Here is a 21,394-nt window from a genome sequence, read left to right as displayed (position 1 = left end):
TTGTTCCAAATGATTCTTAAAAATACATCTTTAAAAAGATGATAAATTATAAACATAACCAATAATATAAATATGAAAATAACGAAAGTGTTTTTCTTTAAAAATAATTTTGTCAACTTTTTGAAAATTTGAAGTTTTTCAAACTTTCGACTTTGCTTTAAAGCTTGTCGATTAAGGTGATTATTGTTGAAATCATAACTAATTTCGGAGTGTTGATTCTGCAAATATTCTATTTATTTGGAGACTAATTATGTATTCAAAAGAAAAAAGAACAATTAATGTTAAAAATCAGGATGTTTGAGATTTTATTCTTGAAAAAATATTTTTGTTGCGAGTTTTAAACTTTTCTGTCTTCATTTTTCAACATTCAAAGTGGTTTCTGAAACCGAACTTTTTGATTGTTAAAAAATGATTTCAAAAAATTATCACTCATTTTGATTTGGGCGCACAGTTAACTTTCAAAATTATTTTTCTTTTCGGGTGCAAAGACTGGTTAAAATTAAAGAGAAGAAGAAATTTTTGATGTTCGCTTGGAGAAAAAAAAATGTTTGAATTTATCATTCAGACTGACAGTCAAAATGATTTTCCGAAATGTGAAATATTAGAGGTGGAATATTGAAATGTTTGTGGAAGGAAAATGAAAAAGAAGAAAGACCTGAAGAAGGGAAATCAAATGAAGAGAAATATTTCTCCTTCTCCTCAAATACTCCAATTTCATTCCCAAAAAGAAAGCTCACAGTTTTCATTTCCTCCTTCAATCTCATCAAAAGAAATTTCTGTTTTGTTTTCGGATGCAATTTCTTCGTCCGATTGAGTCATCGTTTTTCCAGAACTCATGATGAATAGCACATTCATTTCATGCTTCTTCAACAGATAAGATTTGATAGTGCATGTCAAATGCTTCATTTTGAGCTCCCTCAATTCTCTCATTTTCTCAGAAAAAAAAAACCAGCAAATTAAACAACAAATAATAAATTGTCTGATATTCTGAAATGAAAAGTCAAGTTTTGTTAAAAGGGGTCAAACAATTCTCCAATTGCACGGAAACAAAACAAGTTCATTCAAATTTTAAAATCATATTCTTCTTTCTTCTGTTGTTTAAAAAATGAATGAAAATCAAAGTGAATTGGATACAAAAATTTAGATGCTGACTTCACATTTGTGTGCGAAACAAAATAAAGCATGGAATTGCATTCCAATTAAAAAATTAATAACAAATACATAATAATCGTGATAATTGAAATATAAAAGATAAAATCAAAAGATTAAAAAAATACTATGATTTACACAATTAAATCTTTTATTAAATTGAAAAATAAATAAATAAATAAATAAATAAATAAATTATCTCTAATAGAATTGCTAATCTCAATTCTACTCCTGGGTGCTCATTTCTATTTCTTTGTTTTCATCTTTGCTTCCCTCTTTCTCTCCGTCTTTGTTGCTTTTGGTCTTCCTTTTCTTGACAACCATCAAAACAACCACAACCACAACCACTGCAACAACAACAACAACAACTATCGGAACCACAATCGCAACAACAGTTCCTGCATTTGGTTTCTTCTTGCCTTCTGCAGCAGGTTCTTCCTTACTCTTCAAATACTTTTCATATGCATCCTCTGGATCAGATTCTTCATCTTTTGCTCCCATAATCCAGCCAGCTGCTGATTCATCAAAATCTTTCGCAAACTCAAATGCATCGTCCTGTTTGCAGAACTCATCAAAATCTGGTGCAACAATGAATATTGATCTCGCTGTTGAATTCGCTGTGTTTGAACCATCAATCTCAAGATTGTTTGCAGAAGGAAGTTGAAGATTTGATGCTGCCTTTGGCATGCCAATGGATATTGCCCCTGCTTTCCCTTTTGGCGCTGTGCATGACTTGAATGTGCATTTGCTGTTTCTTCCAATCGCAACTGTCGACTCTTTCGAAGCCAAAGAAATCTCCAACCCAGCCACTTTTCCATTTTCTGAATTCACTCCATTCATGCTCAGCCCTTCAATGCTAACTTCTGAAGGCGTGCTGCCTTCGTTCTTAATCGCAATCGCTGCTCCATTTTGAACATTCACATTGCTGATCTCCACTCCATTCAACGAAGCCGAACTCACACTGCTGAAAGAAAATGGCGATGAAGAAAACGAAACTGTGCTGCTGCTATCTGTGCATGAAACTGTGTCCATTGCAACTTTCCCTCCAACAACACTCACAAGACTGCCAACAACAACATCACCCCCATCTGCATTTATCGCCATTTTCTCTGGCGATTGGGCTCCAATTCTGACAAATTTGCAATTGCTGATGGTGAGTGATGCTGACTTTTCATTTCCATGAATCAAAGAATTCCATTTTTTTTCAGAAGTGGGAAAGTTGAATGCCAAAGACTTGAATTCCACCTTTTGTTCGCATGTAAATAAATCAGATGATGCACCAACAGCACAATCAATAGCCACTTCTGCATTTCCATTTCCATCACTGTTCACTCCTTCAATGGTTATTCCCTTTTCGTTGCTAATTGTCATTTCTTCTGCTGTAAACTGGCTTTCGTCTTTTACAATCTCGATGAAGTATCCCTCTGAACATGGAATGCCATTTAGTTTACTGAATGCAACTTTCAATGAGCTCGATGGTGAAGAACTTGTCAATCCATCTCCTTTCCCTTCGTTCTTGACAAATAATTTTCCAGATTGATCCAAATAAAGCAGCACAAAATCGTAAAATTTTTCTGGTCTATCAATAAATGCTGCAATATTCCACAAGTTATCATTCCGAGTATAATCTGCTGCGAAACTCTTCTTCATTTCTGCTGCTACATCTTTGAATAATGAGTCATTTACCATGTACAATAACAGTCCAGTATTTTTTTTTGATTGACCTTCTCCGACTGTGCATTTGTCAAATATCAGATTCTTTCCATTTTCTGGCCATTTAATCTGACTTGCTGATGTAATAGCTTTCATTCGCAGATATAATGCAGAGCCATATTCAAAATCAGTATGAAATGATGAAAAAGTTGTGACACCTCCATCTCCAACAGCAAATGTGCTTTCTTCATTACCAGTTATGAAAGCCAAAGCCATGCCAAGGCTGCTTATCTCCGAAAATGTGCTCCCATTCAATTTAAGATCGATTTTTGTATCTCCGCTTAAACCACTTATTTCGACAATTGCTTCTGCATGTTTTGTACCATTTGATTCACCAATTAAATCAATTTTCTTCAAAGTCAAATAAGACAATATCACTGTTTCACATTCACTAATCGAAAACAATTCTCTCTTCGTTGTAAATGTATTTTCTTCATCTGTGCATTCAACCGAGTCTATCGTCAATGATCCTCCATATTGGCTAACAAGTCTACAATCAACCACGCTTCCATCTGCTGGACGAATAAATTTGCATTTGCTTATTGTCAAGCTTGTACGTTGTGCGTTTATAACAGCCAACGAATATTTAACTGGATCTACTTCTTTGTCCAATGTTATTGGAATGTGGAATGCCAAGCATTTAAATTCCACAGGACAACGGCAATTAAATAGATCAAAACCTAGATGCACTTCACAGTCTATTTCGACTTCAGTGTTCCCACTTCCATCTCTATTTATTCCTTCAACAGTAACTTTTTGCTTGCTTCTAAATGTAACTGAGACCGCAGTTAATGGATCTGTATCTTCAACAACTTTTATGTAGCATTCTGTGTCATTGCTCAGAAGTCTATGCGCAAAACTTAAAGATTGTTTTTCCCGACCAATATCCAATCCATCGTTATCATTGTCCCCGCTTTGCTTAACGAACACTGTTGTAACTTGCTGTGATGGTTCGTTTTGAGAATAAGCCGATATCACAATTTGGAAAAGTATTAATCCCCAGAACATCTTCAAATAACGCTTTTTTCAATTTTTATTTTGATCAATATTTGTATAAAACGAAAATTCAAAAAGAAAATAAGATAAAAAGAATTTCAAACAAAATAAAACATCAAAAGCTTTGAATGAAATATAAATTGTTTGCCTCTATGAAACAAATTTTTTGTGTGTGATTTGAAGTCAAGCAACAATTTATTTAAAGAAAGATTCAATTGATTGTTTATTCTGAAACTTTATTGTTAATAAAATTGCACAACCCTTTTTTGCTTCAAATTTTTGTCTTTTGTTTTTCTTGAAAAAATAATGATCAAATCACTAGAAGGAAAAAAATTAAACGGAAAAACGCTTTCCATTATATTTAACATTTTATATTTTACGAACATGTTTGCAATTGAAGGAAATTGTTGAAGAAAAGATGCTAAATATGTTAAAAAGATTATTATTTATATTGTAAAGACAGATGAACATGAGAAGATGTTTGGTGGAGTTGTCATTGCTGTTGATAAGTGTTCATTATTGTTTTTGATTTTGTGCATTGCAATGATTGTCACAAAAGGAAAAATAACTCATTTGAGCAGAAAACAAAAGAAGCTGCGAAAACAATGAGATTCACAGTAAAATTTCATTTTGAGGAAATCAGAAAGAGAAATTGAAGAATCCAGAGATGAAGAAAAAGAATGAGAAATTTGCATCGTCAAATGAAGAGAAAAAGAAGAATAACAGTCTATTTTGTTATTCACTATCTTTCTTCTTTCCAATATTTCTTCTTTCCCCTCTCTCCATAACCTTCATTTTACAGCCATTCGCACAAATTTCGTTCTCCACCAGGAAGGATCTGATATTTCAAATTCACAATGAAGTCATTGTGGTTTCTGTAATTTTCAACTTATTCTCCTTTCTCTCGTCGTGCTTCTTTTGCTTCTGTCACTTCATATGCTTCTTTTGATGATAATAACAGTGATAATTGTATTTATTTTTCAGCTTCTGAAAACTGAATTCATTATTAATTAATTACTCCATCATCTTCCTCTTCTTCTTTATTTTTCTCCTCCGCTTCTTCTTCATCCTCCAATCTCCAACATTAAATGCTCAGCTCTTTCCAACGTTTTCTCTTGTCTTATTTGATAGATTCCAAATTCAGAAAAAATGATCAAAAAAGACGGAAAATCACATTATTTATTTTTTTTTTTGGAGAAGAAAGGGAAATGGAAGAGAAAGCTTGGATTAGGATGATAGAGAGGGAGAAAAAACGAGAGAGAAGCAGTGGATGAACTGGAGGAGTGTGACGTGAGAGGCGATGGATCTTCCATTGACACTGTTTGTGTGGAGCGAGAAGGAAGAGGACGAAGAAAGAAGAGGAAAAGACTTCAACTTCGTGATGGATAGATATTGTCTGTTATTATGATGTGTCATTGACCTCTCAAACAGTTGTGCGCAGGACTGCTGAACACACTTCATCTCTCCATTATCTGCAAACCCTTCTTTCACCAGCCCAGCTCGATCGACACCAGCTGCATGGCAAATGAAAGGCACGTGAGACTAAATAGCAGATGACATTTTCTTTTGCTCTCTCTCACTCACTTTTGCTCTCCGCTCAGTGCTGGTTTGGATCAGAATGAAGAAAGCCCGATGATCTGAACATTCTCTTGAACAGTCTTTATCGCCAACAACAAAACAGGGGCTGATGATGGAAACACATCTCACCTTCCACACACAAAGCATCAGATGTGGAGGATATGACGAAAGTGATCATCTTGTCGAATATATGTATTGCATTCATCATCGCTGGCAGCGCAAAGTGTTCTGCCCAAAAGAACCTCAGCTGCCACTTAAGTCGCATGCTGAGTTGCCAATCATCCCATTAATCTACAAGGTGGAAGAGTTTGGAATATTTCAGATATCATTTTTGGTTCGACGTAGGTGTGGATGAACTTGGATGAGGAGGCAGAGAGAGCACGGAGGCAGTTCATTCAGCGCTTGATGAGCAAGTCAAAAGAGAAAGAGCAGAAGAGCTCCTTCTCCTTTCGGAATGGTTAGAATGCAGCGGGCTATTCACCACCTGTCACTTTTCATTCTTTTCCATCTGCCCAGGAGTCTCAGTTGTTGTTGAATGAACACTCAACAACCCAGAGTCACAAAGCACATATTGTTCACACCAATCATCAATAGCATGAATAAGGGAGATATCAAAATCGACTCATGTCATTCTTCACCTCTTCTCACAACAACGTTGACTGATGGATACGTTGTTTTGTGGAACAGAGACAGCGGCATTGCGAAGAAGAGCTTTATGATGTTTTAAAAGCACTGGAAGAAGAATATGAATAAGAAGAAGACAGAGGAGAGGATCGGAGAAAGAAAAAGAAAGATAAAGAGAAGGATAAAGCTGATGGCATTGGCTAACAAATATTATTGGAGGCAACTGAACATGTAAAAGAGGATAAGCAACTGCAGACGAGGAAGACGGAACAAGCGATGCATTGATCTTTTGGAAAAGACCTGAAACGTCTTCTTTGTGAAGAGAACGAGACAAGCAAAAAGGAGAGAAGTGAGAAAGAAGAATCATAAAAAAAATTTTTTTTGTTCGATTTGCAGAATTATTTTTTATGAAATTAATCTTTATGACTGTAATAACATCATACCAGACAGCTGCTGAATCCCTTCTTCAAACATACAGAACTTTTCATTCGAACATATTTCGGAATGACTTCTTCTTTGTTTTCCTTCATTTTATTTCATCGTCTCAATCTTCAAAACAAGCACAGAACACACAAAAATACACAGAAACATAATTATTCAATAGCTGAAGAAGAACTCGCCATCCATCACTGCATTCATCTTCCTTCCTTCTTCCATCTCTCGCAACATGCTCCTCGCACTCTGAATGGATATCATCCTCTTCTTTTTGGAATGCTCTTCAGTTGCAGCTGCTGTCAGCTAACGACACTCAACTGAAGGAAAAGGAGGAGGAGGATGTAACTTTTTGTCTCGTATGAGACACTCTTCTCTGCATACAATAGAGAAGCCAATTTTGCAGAAGAAGGGAATTTATTTATTTATTTATTTTTGATGTCCAAATAAGAACATTAACAGTGAATCAACTGCTTCTCAAAGAGCACATGACACTTCTCTTCCTCTCATGCCTCGTGTTTTGTCTGTGCTCTAACATCTTCTCCTTCTCCTCCTTCTCCTTTATCTTCCTCATCAGTATTTTACGTATCAATAAAAGCGAAAATATTTTGGAATGAAAGGGTAATTGAAAAGAAAGACTTTTCCATTGAATACATCTATCATTTGCATCAATGTTATGGGTTCATTCGATTCGTCTTTTCAGTTCATTCTCAGCAAGCCAAAATGAAAGGTTTTATATTGTAATGAATTAATTTCTTATCCATCGGAGATTTATAAAGACGAAGCTTTGAAAGAGTGGATTTTTGGAACATTTCATAAATTGAAGAAAAATGAAGAAGAAAAGAAGAAAGAAAGGAAAGGAACAATAAAAACCAGAGATTAACGGAGATCAGTCAAGGAAACAGAATAAGGATGAAAAATGAATGATGAATAAAGAAAGATTTATTTATGTGATGACAAAGCAGCTGAAGAGGAATTACAATTAAAGAAGTACTTTTGGATGATTTTGTGAGAAAAAATTGTGAGTGATATATCTTCTTCGTCTCCATCAATAAGAAAAAGCAGATGAAAGCAGAATGATGAAAGAAAAAGGAAAAAGAGATGTGAAAAACTGGACAAAAATGAGAAGAATGCAAAAGCAATTGATCATGGTTGACTTCACCAGTTATACCAATTCGGAATTGGAGCATTGGATAAGCTTCTTTTTCTTCCATGTTTATTGTCGTGTATGGTACACATTAAGTTTATCGCCTGATTATTTATCAAACGTTAATTCTTCTTGCTCTTGCATTTTTTTCAAGAATTATCATTTCATTCATTCGTTATCATGTTCTTCTTCTCAATTTGTGCTGATTAAATCTACAGAGGTTGGAGGAGAACAAGAGTTATTTGGAGAATAAGAGAATATGCAAGAGGAAATAACTGCACAGTTGAATGGCAATGAAAAATGAATCTTCTTGAAGAAGATTGAGATCAACAGTTCGTTCAATGATGATACATGTTGAAAATAATTGAAAAGATAAAAATGGAAATTTTGAGCAACAAAATGAAATGAAAAGAATTTGGTTAAATATTCACAAAATAATTAGAAATATCCAACGATAATTCACAATAATTTTTTTCGTTGAAAAAATAAAATGTTTCATAAAAACTGACAATGATATCTTCGTATCCTTCTTCTTCCATCTTTTCAATCACTCGCCTTTTCAATTTTTTTCTTTTCTTTCTTCTTCTTCCAATTCATCATCTTCCTCCTTTTCTTTCAATCGAATCGAAATCAATTTAAAGAATTCCATGTATTCATTTGTCATCTTGTCATTCAACGTCTGTCACTGAATCATCTCTTAAACAGCACCAACTGCTCCGCCTTTCAGCAAGTCTTCAGCTTTTACAAATCTGCAAAAAGCAATTGATTTTAATAAACAAACGCATTTCTCGCTTCAACATCTGCGATTGTCCTTTGCTGCTCGAAATACACTCGCAACACTGCCAATAAGCCTCCCAAATTCTTCATTTATCAATTTGCTCCAGAATAAGAAATATCCTATTTCATTCAACCATCTCCAGATAACATTCACTTCTTTCGATTCTTTTTCTCCTTTTCCCTCAAAGTTTCTCTTCCAGTCCACACATTTCATTAGATCTTCCAGTTCTCTGATTGCCTCTCTCGTAAAGTGCAGCTCTTCAACAACCTCTTCTTCCAAGCTGCTTTAAAAGATAAATTGAAAAAATAAAAACCGCCAAGCACACTGATAGGCCAATCTGCTCAGATTGTGATGCTCTTGATGATACAGGATAATCTCTTTGGTTTCATTCAAATACTGTTCTTAATTCAATCTCTTATAAAAAATCAGAGGGAAAAAATAACACGTATTTAACTAAAAATTGAAAGACTCACACATTAATGCTATCGCAACTCAAAGCCATCAATGCAATTTCCACTTCTTTTTTGGCCTCCTCGTCTTCCTTTCTGCTTGAAGCAGCTTTCAGAAGACAGGGCACACAAATTGAAAATATTTCAGACGAGAAGAAACGATTTAAAGAAATATAGCATTCACAAAGATCAGTTAAAAGTGTTTCGTTCTTTCCTTCTTTTCTCTTTGCTTCTTCAGCAATCATGTTTTGAACCATTATCCACAATAATGATTCATCAAAACTTCCTGTCCAAAATCTATTCAATAATTTATGATATCCAATCCTCTTCAGTAGCAAATATGCATTTTCCAAAAATATTTTCTTTTCTTCAATCATTTGGTGAATTTTGTCGAACAGTTCTTCTGTTAAAACTGATTTGAATTCTTCTTCATTCATTTCATTAATCATTTCATTCGTTTCCTTGATTTTCTGCATTTGTTCGTCTTCAGTGAATTGTTCCAACTGTGAAAATTTCGCTAAAAAAAAAAAGAAAGAAAAATCAAAAGAGAAAAAAATATACATATGTTCATTCAACTTTTTATTTCTTATAAATCCTGGCAAACCCAAAAATATTTGTCTTTTTGCAAATGATCGTAAATCCTCAAAATAAATCCAAAATAAAAATTAATTTATTATCGAACAATTCAAGGAATATTCAAATCAATAGAATTGAAAATACTAAATCAATTTTTTTGGACAAAACAAAATTTGAGACCTCTTTTGTTATTTGTGATTTTTTCCTGTAAGCAAGAAAATCTTTGAATTTAAAAATTTCATTATTGTGGAAATAAATAAGGGAGGAGAACCAAAAATTTTCTTAGTGAGTATTTTTAATTAATTATTTACTGCATCAAGAGCATGTTTGTGCGGCATTAGTAGATTAGATCGACACCCTCAAATAATCAAAACTTTGGATTTCTTTTTGACAGAAGCAACAAATAAGTAATAATAAATGTGTTTCAAGGCATTTGAATTTTGAAATTAGGGTTTGAAGTGGGAAAAGGAGTTAAGTAAAAAACTATTCAGGGTCTGCTCCTCTTGTTTATCACATCAATATGATTGCTATCAGAAGATCTGTCATATGATATTTCTTCTGTTTCTGTCAAAGAAGAATCATCATCTCCGTCAGATTCTTTAGATTATAGGTCACGAAATTCGATCGGAGTTCCCATTTTTTTGTTTTCCACTTCTTTATAAAAAAGCATGCCCTTCGCAAATTCAGAAAATTTCATAGATTTTCTTTTTGTCGAAATAAATTATGCTATTATATCGTCTATATATCTTTATTGATTTCCACGCGAAGGGAGATATTTCCGAAATTCACTCCAAACAGCTTCAATAGAATTTGTGCACAAACGATTTTCAGTTTTGTGTCTGTATTTATGATATACAGCGTGAAGATATAATCCCAATGATTTCAATGATGCATAAGCCTTACATTCGACGGAGTGAATTGAAGAACCTGGCATTATGTTTGTCGTTATTAATGGTTATAATTGTTCTTTTTTTCTATTCTTAACTCTTATGATGATGAAATCTCCTTGACCTCCTCCAGTTTTTCTTTCTATTTTGCCAAAAAACCAAATTTGCTTTTTTCTTTTTCCACGGTGATATTTTCTTCGTCTGAGCAGCATTTCATTGATTTCGACGATCTGTCCATCTTTTCCCAGCTGTTCAAAATTTTGTCACATGTTTGGAACTTGTTCTTGTTGTGATAAATCCATGTAATATAAAACTGTGTATTTATTGACATTAAGCAACACACAAATATGCTTATTTTTAAATCGAATAAATATGAAGAACAGCTAAAAAAAAATAATTTTGATAATTCCCAATCTGCAATTTTTCTTTTGCGTATCAACGAACACTGTTTTTATTGATTTGCAATTCAGACACCTAAAAATTCTGTCTTGAACAGAATCCTTAGTAAAATACATTATTAATCCGCACTTCTCACACTCCTTCTTTTTGTCCGACAAATTTTGTAACCTAAACCAATCCAAGCATATTTCCTCGTTATGAAACAGTGAAAAATAAGATGAGATCTCCTTCTTTTCCTCCTTTTTAACAATTGTTTTTAATAATCATTATCCCTTTTATTAAAAAATTTTCTGTTAATTTTAGATAATAAAAATTGAAACAGATCCTTGATTTTCACGTTGTGACATTGTTCATATTAATAATAGATTTCATTTGATGCATAAATTTTACTGACTTTTCGATTTTTTAGGGTGTCGATTTTGTCGATTATTTCCGTTTGTGCAATTATTGAACACGACTACGGAAGCATCCATGCGAGTTGCTGAACTGCATGAGAACAATGATAATGTTTTCAGATGGAGGAGCGAGTGGCTGTTAAAATTGGTTGCTTGCAAAAAGTGAATTGATAAGGGAAATTGCTTGTGATTTGAACTTAGTTAAAAATTGCAAAACATATGGTGCAACATTGGCTGTGTTTATTTTGAATGAAAAAAAATTAAAGCAAGATGCAGAAAAAGCTGGCAGAATGTTTCTGAAAGATTGGATTGAACGGAAAAAGCGCATGGAATTGGGACATTCGAAAATCGAAAAAATTGATTTATTTTCCAATGTCATTGTCATATTTGCTATTAAAAGTTATTTATTTTGTGTGGAAACATTTTTAATAACTATCTTGATAAAATTTCTGATCAAAAAAATTTTCGCATTTTTTTAGAAAATTTTTAAATTTTCTTGACTGAAACATATCTCATCTCAAAAGAAAAGTGTATTTAATGATGATTCTTGCATTTAATGAAGAAAAAATGGCTTAGAATTTGTTATTAACTTCACTGAGAGATGAAATGGGAAAATTAAATGAATGAGAATAATTTTTGTGATTAAACCGAAAAATGTTTTTATGAGCTTAACAAAATTTGAACATTCCACATAATAAGATATCATTTGCTAAAGGATATTATCAAAAATTTTTTATTTTACGGTGAAGGCAAAAAGAATAAATTTCTAATTGGAAAAAATATTAAGTGTTTAAGTTGTCAAAAAATAAAAATAAATCAAAAAAAAGTGATCTTGAGGTGCAGAAACTCATATAAAATCAAGATGATGACACTGACAAAAAGATTCTGTTCTCTTTCTATTTGCAATCTTTTATTGAAGATGATAATTTTAAAGAAATCAATGTCAATATTACAATTATTTCGTGATCGAAAAATATCTCATCCCACAAAAACATTTTTGAAAAATATTTTCGAAAAATACTTTTTCAACTCAGAATAATTTCCGCGCTTTAATATTATATGCAAATATATTTCAAACAACGACAATCACTTTTATCATAAAATAAAGCAAATACTGATTAAACCTGTGTGACATGATGAAGATTTTGTCTTCACGTTTGTCACTAAATATTTATTACCTCAGAAGATTATATATATATATATTGAATACAATATTCTCTTTTAAATTTAAATTTCGCTATTGTTCTTTTTCAAATAAAAATATATATAAATTAAACTGTTTCAAAAATTGAACTTTCGAGACTTTTCCCTTAATTTGATTTGAAATATTTAAAATGAATGAATTATGCTGAAACAAGAAACATCAGGAATATATTGATCAATGAACTTCATTTTGTGTACGCATGCTTTTTCATGTTTAAGCGCATAGGTTCTATTTAGCTTTCCAGAATGAATTTATGAATGTGGTTTGTTTCTTCTTTTTGAAATTCTTTTTATCAAAATTAGGCTTTATATGATATTTCTGATTCACATTACACTAATATTTTTAAATCAGATTAAAGATTTGAAGCAATCACAGTATTCCTCTGATAATTGAATATTTTGATGTATTTTTCAAAAAGATTCGAATTTGCAATATATATTTAACCATAGATATCTTTTTTTCCATCTTCTCCTACACCTTTTTCATAGCATTCTTCATTTCAATAGTTTCTTCCTCTTTTTTCACACGACAGACGTCTTCCCCCAAACTTGCACTTCTGCAAATGTGATTGTTATACGTATTGGAACTGAATTTCAAAGAAAATCTCCTGGAAGATTAGCTTCTTTTGATGTTAACAGCCAAAAATTTGAATGGTGCGAATGGGAAAATTCAAATAGCGGAGGTAGTCATGGAGGTGCACTTTATGTCAACTGCACAAACGCAAATCTCGCAATCACTTCTTGTTCATTCAACAAATGTTCAGCAAGCAGTTATGCCGGAGCGTTATATTGCAATGGTTTGTTGAATATCAACATCGCAAAATCCAATTTCACAAGTTGTTCAGCCAATCATGCAGGAGCTGCTTATTTATATAGCAATCAACCTAATTCTGTTTGAACATTCTCAGAAAACAGAGTGGAAAGTTGCTCAATAACAGATTGGTGTGGAACCGGTTGGTATTTCTGGATCGGTGATTTCCCCTCAAATGGAAAATTCTTGTTTACCAAATGCAAATGTATTGCAAATTCTGGTGGAGATTCTGCTGGTTCTCTCACATTTAATCGTCCTCCACAAAATAAACCAAATCAATTTTTGGTTAATGATTGTCAGTTCATCAATAACAATCTAACTGCTTCTTCCTCATTTGGATGTGCAGCCATTTTCTTCTATTCAACTTTTTCCTGGATCAGTTGCATAAAATTCATCGCATTCTGTTTCTTCGATGGATACACTGCCAAAAATGGAAGGGGGAATGACGTGTTCTTCAGTGGCAATTCCATCACACAATCTCCTTTCAATCAGTGTGGATCAACAACTGAATCAAAAAGAGTGTGGAACGCAGGAACTGCTGATAACGCCGTGTTCAACAGATGGCTCCCTCTCATTACAACATTCAAAATCGTATCAAATAATGGAACAAATACTGATCTCAGTGGAATTACACAACTTAATCCATGCGAAACAATGGAATATGCTCTTGTTCTCATGACAGATTCACAAGACGCATCTCTCACCCTCCTCAGTTCCTTCTTCGCCCCCACTTAAGCACTCACATTAAGTGCATCCAACGCAAAAATCACAGGAAAGGGAACAGATGCATAAACCATCGTCTCCAGCGGAATTCCTCAATTTTCATCATATTCTTCTTCTGCCTCGTCTGCCTTCTTTCAACAGACCCAGGGCTCCCTCACAGTCTCTGCCCTCGCCATCACTCACAACTCCACAAACACCATCACCCCCATCCTCTTCCACCTCTCCGGTAACTCCCCTTCCCTCAAACTCAACACAACCACCATCACCGGAACAACCTCCATAACAATAAAAACTCCCCTCTTCTTCCTCACTGCTGGCTCACTCTCCCTCAACCACACAGCAATCACCAGTCTCACCCTCAACAGCCAAAGCATCTTCCACCCCACCTCCCTCACCACTCCCCTCACCCTCAACTCCTCCAGCATCACCGACATCACCTCCACATCCACCCCCACCAGCTGTGTCCTCTCCTCTGCCACCTCCCCTGCCCTCTCCCTCTCCCTCGCCAACTGCACCATTACCAACATCAACTCAGCTCCACAAAACCAACAGACTGCCACCAATGGCGGGTGCATCTCATTCGCCTCATCTGCCTCTGCCAACTCCTTTTCAGTGAGCAACACCAAATTCACTGTATGTGATATGAGCAAAGAAGAATCGAAGAATTAGAAAGAGAGAAAAGTTAAACATCAGCTATTGGATAAAGTTGATGAACATGAAAGGAAAACACAAACGAGACCTATTTCAAGCGGATAAAAGAGAGGGACATTCTGCGGGGATGACGAGAAAAAGAATAATACAAAAGATATTTACAAAGAAACAAGAAAAGAATTAGAATTAGGAGAAAAGATACAAAAGAAGATGAATGAATAAACCGTATAACTGTTTCATTTCGCAAGGTTTCTATGATTTACAGATTTATAAAAGTAACGAAATATAAGACATTGATTTTTAAAAATTTTTTGGAGATGAATTGCAAAGTATTTTTTTAAAAGCAATAAAAATCAACGTGCTTCAAAATATCTTTTGTTTATTACTCGGATTTGATGTGAAATATAGAAAAAATGAAAATTTTCGTCGTGTGAACGACAACAACAAGAAATAGTTTTTGTCAACAATAAATCCAAGATTTTAACATTCAAGAAGAATCTTTAATCACAAAATATTTCACTCATTCCAATAATGATTCGGACCTCATCTTCCGTTGCTCAAAGAGAGAAAAAACATATTCTGTAAAGTGATGAAAGTATCTAGGGATTATCTTCATTCGATGAAAATGCTAAATGGAATTTTTCTGAATATCCTTCAATTCTTCCAGCAACGAAAAATTCTTCCATTTCGCAATCCTCATTCTCGACACAATTTGTTTCATGTTTATGATATCCAAAAAACTTTTTTCTATCACTCGTTTTCGAAGAAAAATACTTCAGTCGTGATGTTCAGCAGGCGTTTTTGTAAAAATTGCGCTCAATAATCAAGTGATGAAGATAAGGAAGACAGGCGCTTCAAGTCGATCGAAGAAATTAAAAAATTCTCTCTAACGTTGTCGGGAAAGAAAGATGAATGATAAAAAAAAAATATTTAAAGCAATATTATTTTGTAGAGGAATTTGTCAAAGCAGAACCTTCAATACATTTGGAAATGAAACAAAGAGATATTGACAAACAATGATGAGCGAAATTTTGCATAACTATCTGCAAACATAAAAGCGAATTTTGCATGCTTGGAAATAAAATATTGTTCAAAAAATTTATTCATACGTAGCAAACAAACCATTTCCCGATGAAATATCGTTCTGGTTAAATAATTGTTTTTTCATTTGCGGTCAAATTTTCTATGTGTGTTCTTCGTTGCTCGTTTTTAACTTTGATTTCCACCATTGAAACTTGAAAAAAGAGCAAAAATTCTTCATCACTCCATTCCTATTCATCTTAAACATTGCAAAATGTAACTTTTTCACCAATTAGCATTTATTTCAATTTTTTAATCGACATTGAAATGTTGACTTGCCCTGATGGTCATGACCTTCACTGACGATCTTAAATTCCTTTTTTGCCAATTCGTCAAAATCCCATTGTAAAATTTTTTTGATGCAAAGCGAGAAAAAAATGTTTTTTAATTCTCTTTTAATAAATAATAATTTATCATAATTAATCAAAATAAATTATTAGATTTTTTTGAGTTTCAGCGAATAATTTTTTAAAAAAAATATTAGTGACGTGAATATTTCGAATGAGTCCGTCAGAATTGAAATTTTTCACGTCAATGGTCATTACGTCACACAGTTTTAATACTAATGTACCGGTGAAGTACCCATTTACCGAAAACTCATGGGTGATTTTTTTTGATATCATAAAAAAAAGATCAAAAATAGGAAAAATAAATTCTATTGTGGTATGTATTGATCAAAAAGTTAAATTGATTTTTTGCAAGTATTTAGCTTTAATTTCTGTTATATATATTTGTTTAATTTATAAGAACAAAAATCACACCTTTTTGATAATTTCAGTGCAAAAAAATTTTTTTGATCAAGTTCAATAAAAATTAGCCAAAAATAAATAAATAAAACTTCAAAAGAAAAAATTGCAAATTCATAATTGGCAAAATACAACATTGCAAAGAGAAAGTTTATAAGAAGAACAGAAAAAATGATAGGAAAACAAAATTATTGAAACTAATTGAACAATAATAGTCATTTTTCTTTTATTTTTCTCACCTTTGAATAACCAACAATTCTCCGTTCATTTTATTCAATTCATCGGATTCATTGACCGTAAACAGAAGTAGTGGAACATTGGATAAAGTCAAGTTTAACAGCTGTCTTTCTCTTATAGCCCAGAACAAAATCGTTGCCAGCAATGGAACCAATTCTGATGCCTGTGGCAGACCCCAACAAACCCCATGCGCCACCATCGAGTATGCCCTCACTGGCTTCATTTCCCTCCTCCAAGACGCCTCTCTCACCCTCCTCACCTCAATATTTGTTCCAACTCAAACACTCACTTTCAGAGCTGCTGACACAAAAACAATAGGAAATAATGAACTTTTTCTTACGTTCTTTCCTTTCCTTCATTTTCTCATTTTCGCCATTTTCCATATCATAGAAAAATTCATAAGCTTTCATTGCTTTTCATTTGAGGAATATATCATCACTAATTTTTTCAAAATCCTTAACGCCAGCTCAAAAAAAAAATATTTCTTTGAAATTTCTTCATCTATTTTCTCTTCTTCATCAAATGAAAATTCGGTTCATGAAAAAAGATTCAATTTCGTCCTATCTAAAAAGGAATATATTCATATGTATCAGGCAATTTTCTTCAGATTAAATTTTCTTCACCTTTCCGATTTCAACTTGCTTGTGACCTATTAGCATAACAACCTCTTTGAAATTTTCCTTCAAATATGCCTTTTCTTCAAAATTGCTTTATCAAATTGTTTCATTTTCCGCGACATATTGAATGCAAATAGCATTGTGAAATCTCTCCAAAACTATCCCTGCAACTGTTTGCTCAAAAAAATCTTTTTACACCTTGTTCATTCAGCTTCATGATATTCTTTCATCTTCCAAATGAAAAAAAGTCAGATTCGATTTTCTTGTTGAGTTCCATTTACTCAGCTTTTCTTTGTCCATCATAATATCTCTTCAATTTTCATAAACTTAAGATGATATTCTGTGATTGAAAAAGCATTCATTTTTTGCTTCCAAATAGCAACGATAGATGATGTCTAGCACTGAATTCGATGATAGTTGAATGAAAAGGAAGGAGATGAAGATAGAGCAGTAAGTGAGAGTAGAGAAAGAGAGCCAGGAGCTGCAGGACAAGCAGAAGATGAAAGTTTAGCGTGGTATTGCTGTGAAGGAGATAAATATGTTCTGAGAGAAGGAGAAGATTGTAGTTGAATGTTCATTAACAATGAAGAATTGACAAGTGATGAAGTGCAATGAGAAAGAGGATGAAGAGCAATGTTTGCATTTGCAGCAAATTCCACAGTTGAATCAAAAGGCGCAACCAAATTGAGGGCAGGGTATTTCTGCATCAGATCCATCGCCAATGAATTCTGCGAAGTGAAGAAAGATGCCAACTTTGAGAACGAAAGCAAAGAAAACAGCTTCGATAGTGCATCTCTTCTTCTAGGCACGCTGTTCTAACTGAATGTTCTTATACCTTTCTCCTTCTGAAACAGCAGCGGGATCCTTTCCCTGCTCCTTTCCTTCCTTTTCTGTGTGTCACTTCTGCTTCCTCTTTGTACGGCCAACAGCCCCTCCACTTCATCCCTCTTCCTCTTCTCAACTCCGCCCGGCTCTGCCTCAGCCCACTCTTCAGCGCACTCATCAGATCCAGCAGCGTTCTTGTCTGCCTCGCGTCGACTGCTGCATACACAGGTTCTTTACGCATCTTCCACACAAATTGCACGTTTTCCTCGCTTTTGATACGCACATAGCGGCAGGGCACATCCTGTTCATTGTCCAAATCTTCTAAGTCAGAATTGGCTTAATCATTCAGCATGCAGTCCAATTTCCGCTCTCTTGTCAAAAATGGCGTTTGGCTTTCTTTCGCTTCTTGTTGCGCCTCGCTTGCCATTTTGTTCTCCTTCTTGTTGGTTGGTGTGCCTGTCTCAAGGTGTGGTTGTAGTATTCCTTGGATGCTGCTAAACAGATTCTTGTCTTTTTCCTCTATCTTTTTCTCCATTTTCCATTTTTCTCCATTTATATGCACTCCCATTCTTCTTCTTTCTCCTTCTTCTTTTGTATTTCCTGCAGTTTCATCAGACAAAGCAGTTTTTCTTTCTTATCATCTGATTCCAATGAATAAAACGTGATCTTCGCTTCTTCATCGCCAACTTTCCCTTTCTCATTCTGAAACTCATCTTGCATCGCCCTTGTCACTTCTTTGTTCAAATCCTTCATCCCCATCACACCCAATGTCACCCCTCCTCCTCCTCCTCCTCCAATTCCTCCTCCTATTCCAATTCCTATTCCTCCTCCTCCAACAGCTGGTAATAGCGGAGTTGTAGGTGCACCAATAGCCCCTCTCCCCATCTCCATCTCTTGGCTGTATTCAATCAACGCTCTCCCTCCTCCTCCTCTCCATCCACCGTCCATTCGCTTCCCTCGCGTAAAGTGTATCGTTCCAAATGCGCCTCTTCCTGAAGTATATTGTTTAGGCTGTGGAGAAGGTGATGGTGTTGGAGATGGAATTGTCGTTGTGTTCTGTTGTTGTGGATGTTGCTGCTGTTTTTGCTGAGTTAGCAATGAAAGAGGCTCTGGTTTTGGCTCATCATTGTTCTTTTCGCCTTTTTTGTTGTTTTGAACAGACTCTTTTGCGTCTGTATTCTTCTCTGATTCTGTTTGATTGCCTTTCTTTTGAAGTGTTATAACACTTTCTTGAGCTTCATTGTTTTCGTTTCCTTTCATTTTTCTTGAAACACTTTGTTTTGTTTCAGTCTCATTGGCATCATCATCATATGTTCCTTTTTTTTCACTCACATCGCTTTCGAAGCTATCATTAGATTAGTCATCCAAATGAATTCTTCCCACATTCGCCACATTCTCATAGCCCATCAGCTTCAGAATACTCTCATCATCTGCATTGTCCTCTTCATACAGCCAGCCATCCCCTGAGCTTATTCCCCACCAGTCGTCGTCGTCAAACTCTTCTTCTCTTCTTCGGAATGCTTTCAGAATCTCCCGCAGCTTCTTCTCTCGAATGTCGTCTTCTTCATCTTCGTCTATTCCAGTCAAGTTGCAAACTTCTGCTTTCTTCTTATTCTTCATTTTGTTATTTTTATTTTTGGATTTTGATAAATGTTTTATTTTCTTTCCTTTTGAAACAACTGATTTGGGATTATTCATTGAATCCTCCAAAATCACTTCTTCGTTTTCGTCGTTGTTCGAATCATCATCATCTTTTCTTCTTCCTCATCTTTCGTGCTATCTTCATCGACTTCAACTTCTTCCCTGTTTCCATTTCCATTTCCAGAATTGTTCACTTCTTTCTCTTCTTTCTCACCTTCTTTATCATCTCCTTCATTTTTACAGCATTCACACTCATTCCTGGTCTTTTTATCGATTCATCAATCGGTGCAGGAGAAAGCAGCAGGTTTGGTCTGACCATCAAAAGCACTTCATTCGCAACAGAATCACGCTGAAGCTCAAGCGCCTGGTAATACCTTCGCATCAACCTCTGCTTTTCTTTCTGTTTGTATCTCTTCTCTCTTCGCTCTTCTTCATCACTGACGATGGAGCTGTAGGAAATACATTCAGTTTCTTCTTTTTTCTTTGTTTTCTTCAGAGAATCTCTTCTAATCAGTGAATAATTCTCGTTTTCTTCTGCATTAATTTCGTTTTCATTTTCATCATCATTGTTATCTCTATCATTTGTGGATTTCAATGCCTTCCTCATCTTAATAAATTCTCTTATCCTTCTCTCCTCTCTTCTCTCGTTCCTTGCTTCTCTCTCTCTTTCCTTCGCTCTCTCTCTTTCTCTCTTCCTCTTCTCCAAATTCTCTGTATTCTGCTCCACCATCCGAAACTCTGCAAACAGCGGCAGCGCCTCAAACGCATCTCGTGAAAGAACAAAATTTTGTCTTTTCCTTCTTCTTCCGAACTGCTGCCTCATCCTCCTCATCTGCTGCTCTTCGCTTGTCAGAAATCTGTTTCTAGAAGAGCGAAGCAACGAGGAAGAGGAAGAGGAAGAGGAGGAAGAAGGAGAAGAAACTGTTGTTGTTGTTGTTGTAGTTGTTGAAAACAAACTTCGAATGATAATCGCCTATTTTATTTGATTATATTTTATTTTTTTGCTCAAAATGGCTGTCCCTTCGAAGAATGAAATCCAGATGTGGCTGGCCTGAATGCCCTTCGATTGCTAAAAAACGCTCGATAATTGGATATCTCGTACTTGGCGCTTTTCCACTCTTTTGAAGCAAAAGCGGAATCAGAAATTGAATTTCGCAGCCTTCCATATCTGCTCAGAGCAGTCCGTGAAACAGGAAAACCTTATAAATATAATTGACATTTTGAAAATCTCCTTTTTTCCATTGAATTGTTATCTTTTTTGTGTGATGAATGACCTTCCCTTGATATTGTCAGTTGCTTTCCTTGCCAAAAAATACCCCAAACTGTTCCATTGCCTCATGTTCCTAAATTCTTTATAATTTTGGCAGATTTTGTCCTTCACAGAATTCCATCCATAAATCATCATTCAATAAAACATCAGTCGAATTTGTTTTCATCTCTTGTTCCAAATAAAAAATTATGAAAATCATGTATCTTGCGTAACTTCATTTATTTCCCAATGGCTATACGATAATCTGCTCCGTTCTCATCGTATTGCTCCACAAAGCGGAGATTGACCATTTCAACAATAATACGGATTCCTGCACTTTGGAGAGGATACAGACGGAAATATCTTCACAACATATAGAACAATATAAATTACATACATTATGTCTTTTTGTGTTATTGATGAAATTGTTGTATTCCCCTTGTCCATCCAATTGACAAAAATCATCGGGCAGAATTCCAAAAATATTG

General features: G+C 34.6%; 7 protein-coding genes across 7 annotated transcripts; all 7 read right to left on the bottom strand.

Moving 5' to 3' along the window:
* Positions 1-1,374: 1,374 nt before the first annotated feature.
* Positions 1,375-3,908, bottom strand: MONOS_4868 (uncharacterized protein; the record flags this gene model as incomplete). The annotated part of the gene is made up of 1 exon (XM_067874970.1): positions 1,375-3,908. The coding sequence occupies exon 1, from the start codon at positions 3,868-3,870 to the stop codon at positions 1,375-1,377; it is 2,496 nt and encodes an 831-aa protein (XP_067723554.1). The 5' UTR covers positions 3,871-3,908.
* Positions 3,909-14,039: 10,131 nt separating this feature from the next.
* On the bottom strand, positions 14,040-14,751 carry MONOS_17935 (uncharacterized protein; the record flags this gene model as incomplete). Its single annotated transcript, XM_067870905.1, has 2 exons — positions 14,040-14,491; positions 14,736-14,751. 2 exons carry the CDS (start codon positions 14,749-14,751, stop codon positions 14,040-14,042), a joined length of 468 nt encoding a protein of 155 aa, XP_067723553.1.
* A 2,835-nt stretch (positions 14,752-17,586) lies between these two features.
* MONOS_4869 (uncharacterized protein) lies at positions 17,587-17,907 on the bottom strand (the record flags this gene model as incomplete). The annotated part of the gene is made up of 1 exon (XM_067874971.1): positions 17,587-17,907. The coding sequence occupies one exon, from the start codon at positions 17,905-17,907 to the stop codon at positions 17,587-17,589; it is 321 nt and encodes a 106-aa protein (XP_067723552.1).
* Positions 17,908-18,020: 113 nt separating this feature from the next.
* Positions 18,021-18,257, bottom strand: MONOS_4870 (uncharacterized protein; the record flags this gene model as incomplete). The annotated part of the gene is made up of 1 exon (XM_067874973.1): positions 18,021-18,257. One exon carries the CDS (start codon positions 18,255-18,257, stop codon positions 18,021-18,023), a length of 237 nt encoding a protein of 78 aa, XP_067723551.1.
* Positions 18,258-18,568: 311 nt separating this feature from the next.
* MONOS_4871 (uncharacterized protein) lies at positions 18,569-18,901 on the bottom strand (the record flags this gene model as incomplete). Its single annotated transcript, XM_067874974.1, has 1 exon — positions 18,569-18,901. One exon carries the CDS (start codon positions 18,899-18,901, stop codon positions 18,569-18,571), a length of 333 nt encoding a protein of 110 aa, XP_067723550.1.
* A 440-nt stretch (positions 18,902-19,341) lies between these two features.
* On the bottom strand, positions 19,342-19,714 carry MONOS_4872 (uncharacterized protein; the record flags this gene model as incomplete). The annotated part of the gene is made up of 1 exon (XM_067874975.1): positions 19,342-19,714. One exon carries the CDS (start codon positions 19,712-19,714, stop codon positions 19,373-19,375), a length of 342 nt encoding a protein of 113 aa, XP_067723549.1. The 3' UTR covers positions 19,342-19,372.
* A 133-nt stretch (positions 19,715-19,847) lies between these two features.
* Positions 19,848-20,996, bottom strand: MONOS_4873 (uncharacterized protein; the record flags this gene model as incomplete). The annotated part of the gene is made up of 3 exons (XM_067874976.1): positions 19,848-20,613; positions 20,760-20,856; positions 20,981-20,996. 3 exons carry the CDS (start codon positions 20,994-20,996, stop codon positions 19,848-19,850), a joined length of 879 nt encoding a protein of 292 aa, XP_067723548.1.
* Positions 20,997-21,394: the final 398 nt, after the last annotated feature.

Source organism: Monocercomonoides exilis, assembly GCF_001643675.1.
Source record: "Monocercomonoides exilis strain PA203 chromosome Unknown scaffold37-1059404, whole genome shotgun sequence".
In the NCBI taxonomy this organism is placed as follows: Eukaryota; Preaxostyla; order Oxymonadida; family Polymastigidae; genus Monocercomonoides; species Monocercomonoides exilis.
The sequence above is the reverse complement of the archived record's forward strand: the minus strand, read 5'-3'. Positions and strand labels throughout refer to the sequence as shown.